Source organism: Vicugna pacos, chromosome 14 (assembly GCF_048564905.1).
Source record: "Vicugna pacos chromosome 14, VicPac4, whole genome shotgun sequence".
NCBI classification, from domain to species: Eukaryota; Metazoa; Chordata; class Mammalia; order Artiodactyla; family Camelidae; genus Vicugna; species Vicugna pacos.
Genome location: NC_133000.1, coordinates 73,666,070 through 73,683,813, shown reverse-complemented (window position 1 = coordinate 73,683,813; position 17,744 = coordinate 73,666,070). Strand labels below are relative to the sequence as shown.

The 17,744-nt window shown below is 56.6% G+C and overlaps 1 protein-coding gene across 6 annotated transcripts in view; it reads left to right on the top strand.

The window, feature by feature from the left end:
- The window catches only part of RASA3 (RAS p21 protein activator 3), a 77,766-nt gene that overhangs the window by 33,232 nt on the left and 26,790 nt on the right, over nucleotides 1-17,744 (top strand). For all 6 annotated transcript variants that reach the window (XM_072976608.1, XM_072976605.1, XM_072976609.1 and 3 more), the window contains 2 exons: nucleotides 4,437-4,540; nucleotides 11,828-11,922. In XM_072976608.1, coding sequence (XP_072832709.1) covers nucleotides 4,437-4,540; nucleotides 11,828-11,922 — 199 coding nt within the window. The remainder of the gene's footprint in view (nucleotides 1-4,436; nucleotides 4,541-11,827; nucleotides 11,923-17,744) is intronic.

Here is a 17,744-nt window from a genome sequence, read left to right as displayed (position 1 = left end):
CTGGTGTTGGCGACACAGCATGAAACGGGAAAACCAGGCGCTTTCCTCAGGAGCAAAGCTGCTGTCTGGCCACTGGGTAGGGTGGGCGGGGCCGGCCTCACGCTGATGCTGGGAAGTGACTCTGGGCCCCCCCCCCCACCGCCGTCTGCTGCTGCACAACTGGGCTCAGGGAGGAGGAAAGGGGGCGCCCCCCCCCACCCCCCCCCCCGTGTCAGAGCTTCTCCTCATTTCCTTCCAAGCTTGCTCCCGCGTTCTGCACTTGTCCCAGCAGTCACCCCGCCTAGCACGCTGGCCACCTCGCTGCGTGGATTAACTTCCCCTGTCAGACAGCGGCACTTAAGGGGCTAAGCCCTCTGGGCCCACTTTTCCTTTATTTGGAAAAGCCTGCAACTGTGCGGGGGCATAAAGGCCACACCTGCCATGCTGACCTGTGCGAGAGACACTGGGTGGAGGTGCCGACGGGCGGGACTCGGGCTGCATGGCCCCTGGTATCCCCCAGCAGGGAAAGACCCGCTCGCAGGCGTGTGGGGGCGTCTCGCCCTGGCCCGTGGTCCGTGATATGCTTCCTCCTCTGCAGCCCTGCAGGGACATGTGCAGGCTCTCCTGTCCAGCGAGAGTGGTGGCCTCGACTGTGGCCCGGTGTGTGCTGGCGCCGGGGGCACCGTCTCATCCAGTGGGCCTGCTCGAGGTGGGAGGTGCTGGCGCTCCCGCCCCTACCCTGAGAGGTGCTGCTGTCTGGGCCGAGGTGGCCTTTGTGCAGGAACCCCCTGGAGGTTCCAGTGGGGCATTTTCGGAAGTGGCCAGGCCACCTGCCTGCCTGCCTGCCTGCCTGTAACTGACAGGTGTCATGAACAAATGCATTCCTTGTATGTTGGGCATGAGCATTGTGTCTTTTAACTTAAAACACAGATTTGAAAGTTATCAGTGGATTAGTGTCCTGAACATGAAAGAAATATGAAAAGATGGACATTTAATAGAAAACGGGCCAAAGGCACTTCAACACAAAATGAAACAAAAAATGGTCCCACACTTTTGATAGATACGCACCCTTACCAATAATTTAAACTTTTCGATGAAAGCTGGAGGTTGTCATGGTCACCAGTTTAGCCGAGTTTGTGAGTGTTGATCAGATTCCGTGCTGGCGGGGTCCCACTTCCTTAGGGTCCAGCACGGCAAGTAGCCCTCCTGCTTCTGTGGAGCCACTGGATCTGTTCTGAGGGGCCGACACCGGGCTACTGCCACCTCTGGAGCGAAGTCGGAGGACTTGCTGCCCATCGTGTGAGAGGGGTGGCCTGGCAGCCGTGGTCACTCAGACCTCAGGAGCTGTCTGCCCACTAACGTTTTATTTACTTATTTGGGCAGTTGTCCGTAGCCTGATGCTAATGGTAGAAGCTGACTGTGGGTCAGGGTAAATGATGTAATCCCACTTTTATTTTAAAAATGTGTCTTTGTTTGTTTTTACTTTTAGTCTATATCCATTTATCTTTAGAGAAAAAAACTAGGACAGGATATACTAACCCAAGAATGTAATTCTGTTTTTCACTTTCTGACATCTCTGTATTTTTAAAATTCTGGTTTTTGAAAGATAGCTTTTGAGATACAGTTCACGCACCGTGTAATTTGCCCATTGGAGATGTACAGTTGGTGTTTAGTATATTCAGAGCTGTGTGGCCATCACCACAATCACGTTTAGAACATTTTCATCTCCCTAAAAAGAAACCCATTCCCTTTAGCTGCTCCCTGCCCCTGGCTACCGCAAGTCCGCTCTGCGTCGTGGGCAGGCCTGGTAGGGCACATCGCGTAGGAGCCACACACCGCTTGCCCGTGGGAGTCTGCTTCCCGCGCGGGGCATCGTGTCTGACAGGTGCGTCCTGGTTGTCGCGGGTGCTGGAGCTTATGGGGCTGGGGCTCCGGTGGGTCAGGGCCCCTCCCGAGCACCTGTCGTCGTTTCTTCTGCAGGCCTGCAGGCCCCAGTTTCTGTGCGGCTGTGTGTTCACTGCTCCGGGGCATCGGCCTGGGGCAGGTTGTTGGGCCACAGAGGTTGCTCCGGGTTTACCCCATCTTCTGTTCCTTCAAGCAGGGGATGACAGTTCAGGCTCCTCTGCGTCCTCCCTGACATTCGTTACTCTCTGTCTTTGATTCTAGCCTCTTAGTGGGTCTAATTTTGATTTTAAATCCTCAATAGATTTTTATTCTTGGAGAGAAAAAGCAGCTTTTTCTCTTCAGTTAAGGTGAAAGGGGTGGTCCTTTTCACGGGCGTGTCCCTTTTAAAGCAAACAGAATCCAGGCCACAAAGGAGTTGAGAACACAGGAAAATGCAGGAAAAATGTACATACAAGTCTACTTATGAATCAGCTTTCTGTGAAGAGTGGCATCTTCCTGGGATACGTGTGCTCAGTTTGGGCAAGGATTGGGCACAGTCACTTGGGCAACGGTGTCTGCAGATGAGCGGTCCCAAGGCCGTCGAGTCGCTGCTGGTCTGGGGGCTGCCACGCTGTCCGTGGCCACGCCCTCCCTCCTGGCCTGGACAGCCGCTGTGGTCTGCGGGGAGCGCCGTCCGGGTGCGGGACCGTCCTGTCCTGTCCCCTGGGCACTGTCCACGGTCACATCCTCCCTGCTGACAGCTGCCTTACTGGCCCACCACTCCTGCCCTCTCCCCTGACCCTCCATGACCCGAGGGAGCAGGCACTCGCAGCAGTCTGTCCGTCAGCCCCACCTTCCGTATTTTGTGAGCCAGACCCCCTGCTCACCCCCCTGCCTGGTCTGGCCTTAGCTCCCAGCTTCCGGCCCCCCTCTCTCGTCCTGGCCACACCAGCCTCCTCACCCTTGAGTCCTGCAGCCCCAGGGCCTTTGCACACACAGTTTCGGCTACCTGGAACCTCTTCCCTGTCTCCCCGTGGTCCTTCCCTGTTCACGTGCTCAATGTTCACCCATCAGGACATGACCCGGCTCTGTGGCACCCACTGCATCTCAAACACCAAGGTTTCACTTGGCTGCTGACCACGGCCGCAGGGCGGGCAGGGGCTGTGCCCCAGCAGGACCACAGCCCCTGGTAAACAGAGGTTGGATGAACTACACATTTAGGAGTTTAAATCTAACTCCTTCAAACCATCTGGTGCTTCTCATTAAAATGAACCCGGAACCCAGACTCCAGGTCCCCAGCCCCCAGGGCCGCCCTCCGCACCCTCGCCGCCTGGTCTGCCTGTTCCTTCCGCCCGGGGCCTCTGTGCTAGCCCTGTTCCCACTGCTGCACCTCCCCTCTCCAGCCCCGGCGGTCCAGCCCTGTGGCGTCCCTATCTTCTGCTGTCATGGGTGGCTCTGACCGTCACAGCTTCCTGGCAAACCTGCACCCGCAGGCTCTGTGCCCCCCGCCTGAGGGCAGCCCCATTCCCGGGTGACATGGCCTGTGACTGGCTCTGGAGGTTAACCCCAGCAAGGGGTCTCCTGGCCTCTGGTTACAGGCTCGGCTCAGGCCCAGGCTGTGCCCCTGCTCCATCCAGGTGGACTCGCGGGCTGAGGAGCAGCCTTTTAACTTCCTCGTGTCTTTTAAAACGCAAAAATGTTTAGTATTTTTAATCTTGATGAAGTCTGGCTTACCAGGTTTTTTCTTTTAGCTGTTGTGCTTTTGCTGTATCTGAGAAATTGTTACCTAAGTCCGGTCACAAAGAATTATTCCTATGTTTTCGTCCACGTGTCTCGGATTGGCCTCGCGCTCAGGTGTGCGGTGCTCTGAGTCGGCTCCTGTGCGTGGCGGGAGGCAGTCTCTGTCTACCAGGACCACGCGGCCTGCAAGCCCGCCCTCGGTGCTCTCTCAGGCATGACCTCCTTCCTGGGGCCTTTCACGCTGGAAGGGCTGGTTTCTGGGTTCTCACCAATCTCGGCCCGGTCAGCCCCTCCTCCTGCTCCCTGACTCGGCCGTGGGTCCCATGTGGACAGCACCAGCCGTGGGCCCTTCTGGACTGGTCTCATCCGACCGCCCACGGCCCTTCTCCCCTCCCCACTGATGCGCAGTCCTCCCCCGCTTCTCACCCCGTGAGTCCGTGACTCCGTGACCCCACGATCCCGCGACCCGGGGCTCCTCGCTCCAGCTCTGCATGCAGGCCCTGCTAGGGAGGCAAGAGGTATGCGGTTGTCACCATGAGTTCTAGAAAAGGAGGTGCTGTCTGACGCAGGGTCTTGGAGCTGTGCTTCTAACATGGACAGCGGGCCTTCCCGGGGGCTGCATGCGCTGAGCCCACTGCTCACTCGTCTCAGGGGAAGGGGCAACGCTGGGGCCGCCGTGGGGAGGGTGTCCGCACCTGTTGGCACTGGTTCATTTTCACCCAGCTGAGGAGCTGCAGTTCCCGCCTCCCATGGGAACCCGGGTGCAGTGCCGGGTGGGCCCCAGGCGGTGACGCAGCCTGGCCGCGGCTAACCGCCCTGCTGTCTCTGTCCAGCCCCTTCTATGGAGAAGACTTCTACTGCGAGATCCCGAGGAGCTTCCGCCACCTGTCCTTCTACGTTTTCGACAGAGACGTGTTCCGGAGGGACTCCATCATAGGTAGGTGCCGACGGGCTTTCCTTGTTCTCCCCGCCTCCTCTGAACAGTCTTGTCCTGGCAGGATTGGGGCGCCTCTTTTGGACACCCCGTTCTGAGCTAGTCATGCCTGCATTTTCCACCTGCCCTTGCTGGCTGTTCCGGACCCCGCCTGCCAGCCTATGCAGGGTGACAGCCCATAAGTGGGGACACTGGGACATGCCAGCAGAAGTTTTGAGGCTATCCTTCGAGGCAAAGGTGGGCGCCCCCAAACGACTTCCAAGGGCTTCTTGAAGGGGCCAGTGTGCCAGGTGACCCTCCCCCTGTCCCCAGGCCTTGCCGGTTCCTGACCCTCAGCACCTCTCCATGGAGGGTTGGGTGGTATTGGGGTGCTCTCAGACCTGTTGGGGTACACTCAGATGTATTGGTGTGCTCTCGGACATGTTGGGGTGCTCTCAGGGGCACTAGCGTCCTGGAGAGGGTGAGCCCACCTTGAATGTGGAGGAGCCAAGAGCCACCAGTCTGGCAAGTGCAGCTCTGTCCCAGGAAAACCCTGTCTGTCCCCCGAGGCACCGGAATTAGAGCAGAGCAGCCCCATGTGGGCCTAGCTGTGGCCGTGGGACCCGAGCTAACTGTTGGTGGCCTGGCCACTCCTGGCTGGAGGCGTTTGGGTGCTTACCTCCTGGGCAGAGCAGTGGAGTCTACGTGCATCTGACCCTGCAGACTCTGCGTCACCATGTCCCCCACTCCTGGGGCGTCCCACCAGCTCCTCGCCACCCACACGTGGCTGGTCAGGCGTGTTTGCATCCAGGCCAGCAGCACTCAAGACAGGTGGCCACTCCCTGCAGCTCTGTCTGTCCCCAGCCCTACCTCGCACCGTGAGTGGTTTTTCCTAAGCTCTCAGGCCCCGCAGGCCCCAGGGTTGTGTCTGGCATGCTGGTCTCATGGTGGCCACTGAAGATTCATCACTACCCGCTAAACCCGCACCTGCCCCACCTCCCCTCCTGCTGACCCACCAGGTCCGCGATGGGAGCCACCCTTCTTCCTATCCCCGTGGCAGCCAGCTCTTCCGGCTTGGCCCTCGCCCCTCCAGCCACTCCCCTCTCCCGTACCAGAGCTGTGTGTTCTCTGCCTGACTGTCAGCATCTCCTCCCAGTTTAAAGCTGACCACTGGCTCCCACGGCACGAAGAGAAAGCTCCAAAGAGGGTCAGGGCCCAGAAATGACCATCATTTCTCTGCCACACCTGGCAGCAGCCGGTCAGCAGTCACTGAATGTTTGTCCAGAGAATGGACAACTTTTGAAGATGCCTCTGTACATTATATTTATCCCATTTTAGAAGTTCAGTGTGTTTTATAGATAGTTTCCCATCTAAAGAAACCCTTTTCTGGAGTTAGAGCCTGATTTACACAAAAACAGAGAGAAATGGCCAAATTTGAGGCCACACTGCATGGTGTGTCCTGGAGAAGGAAGTCCATACTCCCTAGTGTGCATTTAAGACCTTTGATAATCTGACCCAGATCGTTCTCTGGGCTTAACTTTCCCACGTCCACTCTACCACTATACCTCTCTCACCATAAACACACGTAGAGCCAACACCTGCACCTGCACGTTCTTGACCTGCACCATCTGCCTGTCGCACCCTCGTGACACTGGTAGCCTTTTTACTGCATCTCAGTCTTCTGAGTCTCACTAGTCCTGTAGGGATGAGCTCAGATGTAGCCACGTGTTCTCTGCAGCCGAGCAGTGTACAAAGTCCAAGTTCCCAGGCCCCATCCGTGCAGTGGACCCAGGTTGCCAGGGCTGAACCTGGAATTCCACCCAGTTCCTCAGGTGGCTCTTACAGTCGAAAGGAGGCAGCACGTGCTGAGTCCTGCTGTAGCCAGGCCCCGTGCTGCATGAGCCTTTCAGTCACCCGAGGAGGGAGGTCTCACCCTCACTTGCTGAGGCTCAGAGAGGACTAGACACTTGCCTGAAGGTGCACAGCCAGTGACCCAGCACCTGTCGTACACAGAGACGAGGGAGCAGAGGGTTATGTCCACACTGACCTGGTCGTTCCGTGAGGCCCCTGTGGTGGCCTCCCCTGCCATCGCCTCAGAACTCGCTCCTGCTGGGTTCATCCCACCAGCGTGTGGAAGGCAGCTTCCCAGGGTTTGTCTAAATATTTCGTGTTTAATCAAGCGTTCAGATTTGTGCTTTCCCGAGACTCCGGGCACCGGCCGTGTGGAGCGAAAGCTCTCCTGAGCCTGAGTGGCCCTGTCTGACCGCAGGGCAGGGGGCAGCGGCACCAGGTCCGCCGTGTCTGTGGCAGGGACAGGGCTGGCAGGGTGACAGACGCGTCCCCCTCACCTGCTCCCTCCAGGGGCCCCCCTCCACCCGCCCTGACCCCAGGCTCTGTCACCAGGCTCCCCTTTTAGGACCGTGGTCCTTCCTGGGTCGTGGTGGCTTATTTCCTGCCCGGACTCACCTCCTGCTGTCCAGCGGGTGCTGAGGTTTGTCCCAAGAGGAAAGGGAAGGGGCCGAGCACTTGGCTGGGGTTGACATTCTGCTGGATGAAGCTGGCTCAGATTTTACCAGAATGAAGAAGAGTTTGATTAACCCTTGGAGCCTGTGTGAGCTTTTTCTGAGTGGCAATCCTGAGGAAAAGAAATTTTGAAGTATCTTAATTTTAATCAGAGAGCTTGCTCAAATTGGTTCTGCAGTTATGTCCCCTCAAAACAATCAAGTTGGTTATTAATCGTTCTGTTGAAGGCACTGCTATTTTTAAAGATAACCAGCAAAATCATGGTTTAGCAATTCCTGGTGGCTTCAAATTGAGGGTGTGTCCCACGCAGCCGGATCCAGGTGCTTTCACTGTCACTCTCACAGCTGCAGAAGAGGCTGTCGGGGCCTCCAGGGGTAATTTAAAGTTACGACTAGTAATCATGTTGTTACTGGGATGAGAAACCAAGTTCTAGGGTATAAATTTGTGTCATGGAAACAAGCAGTGTCTGCCGTGGGGCCCCCGGCACCGCCTGCCCCACTTCAGGTTCCCTGGTGCGGCCGCACGTGCGCCTGGCCGTGGGCTCGGGGCGGGGGTCCCAGTGAGGGTGCTGGAGACGCAGGCATGGAGGTGAGGCTGTACCGGCTTCGAGGGGGTGAGGGCTGGTGGGACTCAAGTAGGGGGAGAAGCCGGGGCCCTCGTCCCTCCCCCGCTCTGCCAGCCTCCTCTCCCAGGGGCCTGGCTCGTACCACCAGCCCCTCTGTCCCTCCAGCCCCGGAGCTGGAGGGGCTTCTGCAGTTTCTCTCTTCAGAGGGGAGGGGAGTGAGACCTTTATTCCTACGTTCCTAAGCAAGGTTTATTGAGGTATCGTTTACAGGTGGCGAATTCACTCATGTCAGGGGTAGAGTCTGTGGTGTCCCCCAGTGTGCACCGGGCTGTAACAGCACCACGATTAGGGAGACTTTCCCTCCCCAGAAACTCCCGCGGCCCCGGGAGTTGGCGTCCTCCTCACATGCCTGCCCATGGCAACCGCGACCTCGTATCTATTTCTTGTCCACATGAATGAAACCGCGGAATGTGGCCGTGGCACCAGCTGCTTGGCCCAACACCGTCCTCTCTGCGTGTCCGTCGCGTGGACCTGCCACGTCCATCCAGTCATCACCTGATGAGTGCTAGGGTTGTGTCCACGGTTAACATTCTTGCCCAGGTCTTTGTGTTTCCATTTCTCTTAGAAAATACGCAGGAGTCGGGCCGCGGGGCACCCCTGCCGCCCCTGAATTGACCGCTTTGCCTCAGGGCTTGTTTGCACCAAGGCATTTGAGAAGGAGCAGACGCAGGGGAACCCCTCCGTCCTAAGGTCAGCGGAGCACAAACCCGGGCAGAAGCTGACGAGGCCGCCCTAGACCCTGTCAGCCCCGAGGGGCCGCCAAGGAACCCGCACCCAGACCTTGCTGACCCGCTCTCTGGAGCATCGGTTCCCACCTGCAGTCACCTTCCTGGAAACTCCAGTCCTTTTCCTGTTTCTCGTTATGTCTCTGAAAATTGGTGGTGGTGGTTTCAGGTTAAGTTGCTGCAAGGTGCAGCCACCTCTTTGAGTTGCTCATCACCGAGTTCCCACAGGCACATCTGAGATTCACACGTGGATAAACTTCCGTCTGCTTTTCTCCTGTCAATCTTCCTTGTTCCCGGAGAACCTAGAAGGGCAGAAGCGAACAGCTTTTCCTTCCCGGGGGCGTGTGTTTGCCTCTGCAGGAAACCGCCGGACTGCCTTTCTGGCTGCACCCTTCTGGATTCTCTCTGGCGCTTGGTGTCGCCAGCTTCTGTTTTTAATTCTCTTGCCGTTCTAACGTGCACAGCATCGTTTGTGACGAAGCATGGTGCCGGGCGCCCTCTCGTGCGCTGGCCTACCGCCTCTCTCTCATCTGTGGGGAGTGGGTCACACCTCTCGCCCTTCCAGCTGGGCTCTGCCCTCACTGAGGTCACAGCTCTTTCCAGCACGTGCCGGACGCAGCCCTTTACCAGGCGTGTTTCGCAGGTATCTTCTTCTAGTTTGTGGCTTGTTTTCTCATTTTCTTACCAGTGTCTTTTGAAGAGAGAAGCTCTTAATTTTGATGAAGTCCAGGTTATCGAATTTCTTTCTTTTATGGTCTGTATTTTTGGTGTCATGCCTAAGAAATCTTTGCCTGCCCCCGGGTTTTGAAGATTTTCTTGTTTTTTCTTCTAGAAGGATTTTAGTTCTAGCTCTCACATTTAAGTTTATTTCGAGTGACAGGTGGAAGTCAGGATTCATACTTTCCCTCATAGACGTGCAGCTGAGTTCCCTCAGTGCCTTTTGAAAACCAAGTGACTTTGTGTGTGTGGTGGGGGCGGGGGTCTCCTCTGGCTCCTCTGTGCTGTTGCACTGACACAGCTGTGTTCCTTCCACTGTCTGGATTCCCGTATCTTCATGGCAAGTCTCAAACCAGCAGTGTGAGCTCTGCAACTTTGTTCTCTCCCAGACTTGTTTTGCTATTCTAGGTCCTTTGAATTATCATTTACATTTTCAATCAGCTTCTCAATTTCCAAAATAACCAAGGTTGCATTGGTCTACAGATTAATTTGGGGAGAGTTAACGTCTTAACAAAACTGAGTCTTCAGACCTTCATGGGGTGTCTCTCCACAAACTTGGGTCTTTAATTTCTCTCATCAGTGTTTCGTGATGTTTTCAGCATACGCATCTTGCACATACGTATATATGTATGTATATATTTTAAATTTATCCGTATATTTTATGTCTTTGGTGGAGTAGACAAAGATTTCTCAGGTCATGCACCAAAAGCTCAAGCCATAGAAGCATCATTTTGTGAATGTGCTGTTGGTATCTTTCCAATTTCAGTTTTCACTGTCATCACTCATAAGTACAAACACAGTCGGTTTTTATGTATTAACTTTGTATTCTGTGGTCTCGCTAAGCACACCTGGTCTGCTAGCTTTCCTGCGTATGTCTTGTCGATTCTGTGAACAGAGACTTTGGTCCCTGCTTCTCCGTCTGCGGGCCCTGGCTTCTCCCGCACCTGCCAGGACACCAGGTTGCACAGGAGCGATGGGAACAGCGTCTCTGTAGCCGGCGCTGTCTCGAGAGTGGCCTGCGGTGCCTCCTTAAGTCTGGCCTTGGTCACCATCCTGCAGGTTTCACCCCGGGTACCGGCCGTCCCCACGTCCTCTGACGCTGCTGTGCTGGCTCCCCACGTCACACACCCCGTGAGCCACCTGACCGGTGCGGCACCGTCAGGGGAAGGAACACGCGAGGTTTTACTGGTGGGAAGGCCGGCAGCACCACTCTGTCCACGTGGGAAAGTGAGGCCGTCTGGTGTCACTCAGTCCATCAGGACAAGTCTGAAGGTTACGACACATCAGAGACACTCAAGCGGACGCAGATCAGGCACTGCCCAGAACGCGGCAGAGACACTGATACACCCTCGTGCACTCTTGGACGTGACGAGTCCCTACAAGGAGGGACTGGAAGCTGCTGACAGGTGACCCCCCGGGGAACCGTGTGGCAGAGAGAGACTTATTCCTGGCTGCGTCTTACATCCTTTTGAATGTCTCAGACTTTGTGCTGTGTTCCTGTGCTACCTACCTAAGTTAAATTAAGTACTTCCAGAAATAAGGGGTGGGAACGATGTACAGGTTGTTGGAGTCGTTTGAGTATTAACTACACGGCTGCTTCCTGTCCCGTTAAAGCTCATAAAATCATCGCAGTTACTTAAAATTTCAGACTTCAAGTGGAATCCTCCCGTCTAGCGGAAGTCCATGGAGTCTGAGGGTTTCCTTATCCTTTTTCACTGAAACATATTACCCAGTTCAGTTCCAGGAAACTTCTGATTCTTGTGGCTTTGTTTCTGCAAGATTCAAAATCATATCCCATTGGGAAAAAGGGTGGGGTTTGCAGGAGCCAAGTGGAGAGGGACACGTCTTCTCGGGGGGGCTCGACCTCGTGACAGGGTGCACTGGGGGTGGTCTGAGGTGGCGGGGCCCACATCAGGGCCTGGCAGGACACCCCCGAGGCGAGGAGGAGGCGGGTTGGAGGTGGTGGGGGAGCCTGCGGTGGGTCCCAGGGAGCCGTCCTGTCCTCAAAACTGAGCGCTGATTGGCGGGGCCCCGTAGACCTGTCGCAGACGTCTCTGAATTTCCGTGGTGCGCCCTCTCCACAGCCCGTGCCTGCTGTATTTTCTGCCCGCTGCCTCCCCCTTCCATCGCTCCCGCCCGCTGACTCCTTGTGCCGTGGCCTCAACCCCTGTGAGGTCCGTGGCTGGGCAGGATTCTGCCCTGGGCGGCCCTGTGTGGCTAGAGCTGAGTGCTGGTGTTGACTTGAAGTGCCAGGTGTGCTGCGTCCCCTCTGCAAGTGGACGGGAGGGCTGGCCTTCAGCTAACAGGCCCTGGCCTTCCCCTGGCTGCGTGCTGGTGTGGGAGGTGAGCAGAAGAGCCAAGGCAAAGATGCCGAGACGCCGAGTGGACAGTGAGTGCTGCGCTGTAGCTCGCACAAGCACGCACATTTCCACGGAGTCCCCAGCAGAGCCTCCAGCTGCCGCCGCCCCGCTCGGCTCTGCTGCCCGGGTGTCGCCGAGCCAGGCGCCGTGCTCTGCTGGGGCAGACGTGGCACCTTCAGGATGAAACAGGCATGTGCTGATCTTACGGAGGAGGATGTGGCCTTGTCACTCTGCCCGATTACGTGTTCTGGACTTTACCGTGTGAGACAGTTGGCCGTGATCCTGGAGCGCTTTTGCTCACACCCTTATTGGGGGGGGGCTTGTTCCCTCTCGTGACCACGTTTCCCTGCTGACGTTCTAGGAAAGGTGGCCATTCGGAAGGAGGACCTGCCGAAGTACCACAACAGGGACACCTGGTTCCAGCTGCAGCACGTGGACGCGGACTCCGAGGTGCAGGTGAGGCCCTCGCCGAGCCGTGCGGCACGGGAGCCTCGGGGTGGAAGAGACTCTGGTTGTGGGTGAAGAAAGGGGCATGGGTTCTGGCCGCCACCGAGATGACGGCTGGCAAGCTATGCCCTCCACACAGTGAGCGTTGCCGTGTTAATTTTGTCTGCCCTGCTGATTATCGTCAGACTTAGTCATGCAGCTTAAAAACGTAAAATACGGAAGGCCTAACACATAACTGAAAGTGAACAGAAAACGTGGGGAATACACAACAAAGCTGAGCCTGGTTGGCTGGAGGGGGGCACCCGTGGGTTATTGAGCCACTCACTCTCAGCAGAGCAGGTTTGGAGCTGGAAGAAATGAGGGAGTAACGAAGCCCCCGTGGTCTGGGCGTCCCTGGGCTCACCAGCTTCCCTTGACCGGGGGGGCACTCCCCAGAGCTGGGAGTTTCTCCCCCGCAGGGCCCTTCCTGGGTTGGATCCCCCCTCCACGCTCAGCGTGCAGGAGATGCCCAGCAGGGGTTCGCCTGCACCTTCTCTGCTCTTGCCACCTGGCTTGTGTGGTTTCCAGCCAGAGCTGCCCGGAGCCCAGGCCAGAGCCTGGAGTCCAGGACCAGAGCCCGGAATCTTGGGACTGGGCCGGCACTGAGCTCAGGGAGGCTCCAGGTGCTGGTCTTCTGTAAAGCAGGCTGTGTCACGGACAAAATGCCTGGGGTGCACAGGCCCCTGGCGGTCACGGGGGTCATCCCCAAACTTGCACCCAGAAGGACTTACTGAGGAGCTGAGCCAATCAGCTGTCGTGAGGGTGCCTCACACCTGATCGGTTCCGACTGGGGGCCCACACCCGCTGCAGAAACTGGGGGACGCCAGAATCCCTGCAGAACCGATGACGGTGCCCACCTGACAGCGTGGGGGACCCTGACACAGAAGGTCAGTGGCACCCACTCCGCTCAGGTGCCCAGAAACGGCGCCTTCAGAAGGCGGCTCCCGGAGCAGAAGCACCTGTTGGGACTGGACTTGCTCTCGGTGCGGGTGCTCCCACACCGGAGGCTCGCGGGGCCGTGGGGAGAGCAGCACCCCACGTGCTCTCCCTGCATTTAGTCCCCAGATTCAAGGTCACTTTTACTGCTGAGCATAGCTTTTCCTTTTTCTTGATTTTTTTTTAAACTTAATTTTGAAATGATTACAGATTCATAGAAAGGCTCAGAAAATACCACATGGGCAACAGTGATTAGTCTTTACATGTAAAAGGCTGTGGCTCGCCTGTTCACATGTGAAGACTGAAAATAAAAGAAAGGTGTGTCCCTTCGCTGGGTGCCCCGAGGTGACATTCGAGTAACTGGCGACCTCGGTCATCTCATCAGTCCCACGTGTGCAGCTGCAAGCACACATGTGAATCCTCTGCGGTGTCCCACATGCATGACTGTGTAATGACCTCCACAGTCCAGACCCGCTGGGTCACTGCTGCCCATGTGAGTTATGCAGCCAGAGGGTGATTGACCCAGTCCTGGCGAGTGGCTCCTCTGACTGTGGTGCAGTGCTGGCACCCTGCGGATCACAGATGGTGACACCACATTCCAGGCGCTGAGTGAGTGCTTCCCGCAGGGACTTGGTTGTCAGGCTGCCCAGGCAGCGGCCTTTCAAGGTGCAGTGATGCACCTTCCTGCAGCCACACTTCATCCCAAAATATCCCCATCACCATTTCAGAAGGACCAAGGACAGCACAGTATCTCGAGCCATCTGCTCAGTGACTCACAGTTAAAGGTGTCAGAAAGGAAGCGTCATACAACTAGGGTCAATGGGAGACCAGTGAGTCACAGACAAAATGGGGGGGAAGGTGACTTAAAGAAGCTGTGGTATATTTGTGCAGTGGAATACTACTCAGCCATAAAAAGATGAAATAATGCCATGTGCAGCAACATAGTTGGGCCTAGAGATTGTCATTCTAAGTGAAGTAAGCCAGAAAAGAAAAGAAAAATACCATATGATGTCACTTATATGTGGAATCTAAAAAAATGGCCCATAGGAATTTACTTACAAAACGGAAAGAGACTCAAGGACATGTGGTTACCAGGGAGGGGAAGAGGGGGCAGGGGTTAAGTCAGGGGTTCAGGATTAACAGATTCACACTGCCATATCAAAGCAGATGAACAGCAAGGTCCTGCAGTACAGCACAGGGGACTGCATTCAATAGCTTGTAATAACCCATAACAGAAAAGGATCTGAGGAAGAGTATATGTGTGTACATCTGTCTGTCTGTATATATACATATAACTTAATCACTTTGCTGCACGCCTTAAACATTGTAAATCAGCTACACTGCAAAAAAAATTTTTTTAAAGATTCTGACTTGCCCTGGAGCCGACATTTTATGGGTCTCCAGTAACCTGCTCGGTTCACAACACCAGCCCCTCTGCTCCTTCCCTGACTTGGGCTGGGCAGCCTCAGGGCGAGGCTGTCGCAGGGACGGGACAGCCCCTCCTGCGGTCCCTGCTGGGCTGTGGGCACAGCAGCTAGAGCTCTGGCGCCACCCTCCTGTCCACAAGGGCCCCTCCCAACTCCTCCAAGGACCCCCGGCCGCCGCTGTCTCTGCCTAGCACCACTTCTGTCAGATCTGGCCCCCAAGGGAGACACGGAGGAGCTGCCCCAGCAAAGCCACGGTCCTGCCGGCTGGCTCTCAATCCTCACAGTGACACTCTGCATCACACGTCCTTTTTTAAGGACTCCCCGACAACCAGGGTCTGCAGTCGTCCCTTACAAGGACCCGGGGGTCTCTCTGTGGGAGGAGGGTGCAGCCCCTTTCCCCTGGACGGAGGTCCTGCTTCTGTGGGGTCTGCCCTCTCCGCCTCTGCCCCCTTCAACAGTCTTGGCCCTGGCGGAGGGTGCAGGGCTCCAGTCTGGCCTCTCAGGCCCCATAGACAAGGATCAGCCGGCAGGACGCACCTGCTGCTGTGCCCACGTCTGCCCACAGCCACAGCGTCCCCTCCCCAGGCCAGGGGTCGATGCCTTCCTGAGGAAAAAGGACTGGAACCACTGGTGCCTTTTCTCTCTTAATTAATAAACTTTATTTTTCTAGCAGTTTTTGGGCGGAAAGTGCAAGGAGCTCCATGTCTCCCCGCCCCTGCCGCCCAGTGTGGGCGTCTGGCGGTGCACTTGTGACACTGACGCACCAGCGTTCGCTGAAGCCCAGGCCTCCTGCTGCGGGTTCTGCTGGGGGACAGGTGGTACCGTCCGGATCCACCGGCAGAACCACAGGGAGTTCCACGGGGTCAGGAGTGATTCTGGTTTTAGTCATTCGCGCCTTCTTTTCCCTTCGTTTGCTTGGCTGAAAGTTTATCAGTTTTATTTATCTTTTCAAAACCCGACTTTGGTTTGTTTATTTTCTCTGTTGATTTCCTGTTTTCAGTTTCGCCGATTTCTGCTCCAGTTATTGCGTCTTTTCTTCTTCCCACTTTGGGTGTGACTTGCTCTGTTTTTCTGGTTTCCTAAGGTGGAGGCTTAGGTTACTGATTTTCAGGTCTGTCTTCTTCTCCAGGATGTGCAGTGACTGCCGTGAGTTTCCCTCTGAGCATTGCTTTTGCTGCATCTCACAAAGTTTGCTGCTTTATTTTCATTTTGACTTGTGAAAAGAAGTGAGTTCCGAGTATTTTTCAGTTTCTCTTGAGACGTCTTTGGCCTTTTGTTATTTGAAAGTATGATGTTTGATCTCCTCATATTTTGGGATTTTCGAGCTTTCTTTCTGTCACTGATTTCTAGTTTACTTTCCACAGGGGTCTGAGGGTGGCCGTGAGACGATTTTCATGTTTCTAGACGTGTGTCCAGGCCCGGGGGCTCTGAACAGGTGGGCATCCTGCGTGGGTTGGTGACACTGTTCAGTCCTGGTTGCTCTTTAAGGCTTCTTATCATTGTTCTCCTCAAACAAGACCCGGGAAGGTGGTGACGTCTAAATTTTTAATGCTCTGTCCTGAGTTTTTCTTCTCACAGACCCACATAGACGCGAGGATTCTCCTCCGCGCCTCAGTGCCTCTTGCCTGGTCTGGACCCCCAAGGGCCAGACCGGCCACCTGGGCTCTGGTCGCCCTCAGCTGAGCATGGGACCTGTGGCTGCCTCCCTGGAAAGTGCTCCTGTTGGGGTCAAAACAAGTTGGGAAGCAGTTACTTTTTACATTTTTTATTTATAATGATTACTGTATGCATTTCTAAAGGTTACAGTTACTGCAGAATGCAAGCTCTGCCCCGTGTGTGCAGCACGTCCTCCTAGTTTGTGCCCCCCTCGTCTGCCCGTGGGGGCAGCTGTGTCTGTAGCTGAGCAGCTGCAGCGCAGACACCCCTGCTCGTCCCGAGAACGCTCGGTTCAGAGACCGAGCCTGGAAACTGCTCTTCCTGCCTGCCCCTCCGAGGGTGTGCCCCGGTCCCCTGGGCGTTGCCCCAGGTTGTCTGTGCGGAAGGTGGGCTGGGTGAGGACTGAGGTAGGCGTCTGAGCTGCAGACCCGGGGTGATTCTGGGGGGTCCGCTCCGTGGTGTACGGTCTGTGTTCTGTTTCCCTCGTGCCTTCCTCCGCAAATCACCCGCACTGCAGCGAAACAAAACAGCTGACGGGTCTGCCCCTGCGGAGGGAGGGCTGCCCTAAGAGAGGAAACACGCGGGGTCACAGGACCTGCTGGCATGGAGCTGCCCGAACTCCTCTGGGAAAATAGGAAGCAGGGTGGCCAGCGGCCCCTCAGCCCAGCACCAGGCACCAGCGGTCAGGGCGCACCTCAGCAGACACAAGCTTCGCTTCTTGGAAGCGAGTCAAGCGTCATTTGGGGACGTGTCCGTCTGAGGGCGCCCGGCGCACCTTGGGGTGGGTGAGGGACGCCAGCCTGACCAGGACTCTGTCCTCTCATGGAGATTCCTGCTGAGTTCCATGTCCGAGCTGTCAGCATCCGTGTCTCCTTTCTCTGTAGGGACCGCAGTGCCCCTGGGGGGCTGTGCCGAGCCTCGGGGTGACTCGGAAGTCCCGGCCCGCCCACGCGGGTATTGGGCAGAGTGCCACGGCTCTTTCTCTGGGGACTTGTCTTCTCCACCCCTGCCTCCCACTCCCAGTTACCAGCCTGAGGATTTGCTCTGGGCTGGGGTCAGGGCCAGGTGAGGTCTGCCAGGAGGGCGGTGCTGCGTCGTGGACCCTGCGTCCGCACACCTGACAGGAGTGTGGGAAGAGCTGGTCAGTTCGCTGGGAGGCCACTGCCCCAGCCAAGCACATGCCCGTGGTGGGCGGCACCACCCAGATCAGCCCTTCACAGATGCAGAGAGGACACTGCTGTCACTTGGGGCCACGCGCTATGATGCCGGTGGCTGGTCCGAGATTGCGGGACACATCACTGGCCGTTTCACCTGCCCATCACTCCCGCCCTCCCTGCAGCCACTCTGCCATGGGTGAGGGGACAGCCAGGAAGGATAGCATGCTGCCGTGCCCGCAGCCGGGTGCCCGGGAGTCTGCTGTCCTGAGCGCCCAGTCTCCCCCGGAGGAGGCCAGTTCTGGCATCCGTGTTATCAGGGAGCCTGGGCTAGCCACCCACATCTCGGCCCACGTCAGTGTCGTGGGCATGGTGTCTGTCTGCGAGGTCAGCCTGTCCCCCAGGCTCCTGTGGCCGAGCTCTGGCCTGGGGGCATCTGCTTGCTTCCAAGCTCACGATCCCAGAGGCCATTGGAGGGACGGGCTGGTTTATTCCCGAGAACGGCTTTCGTGGGGGCTTGTGTCAGCCCCCAGTAGGGGCCTGAGGGGCCGAGATGGGGCTGGGGCGACAGAGGTGTCACCCTGACTCATGTCACCACCGGATCCTCTTTCCTTTTTTG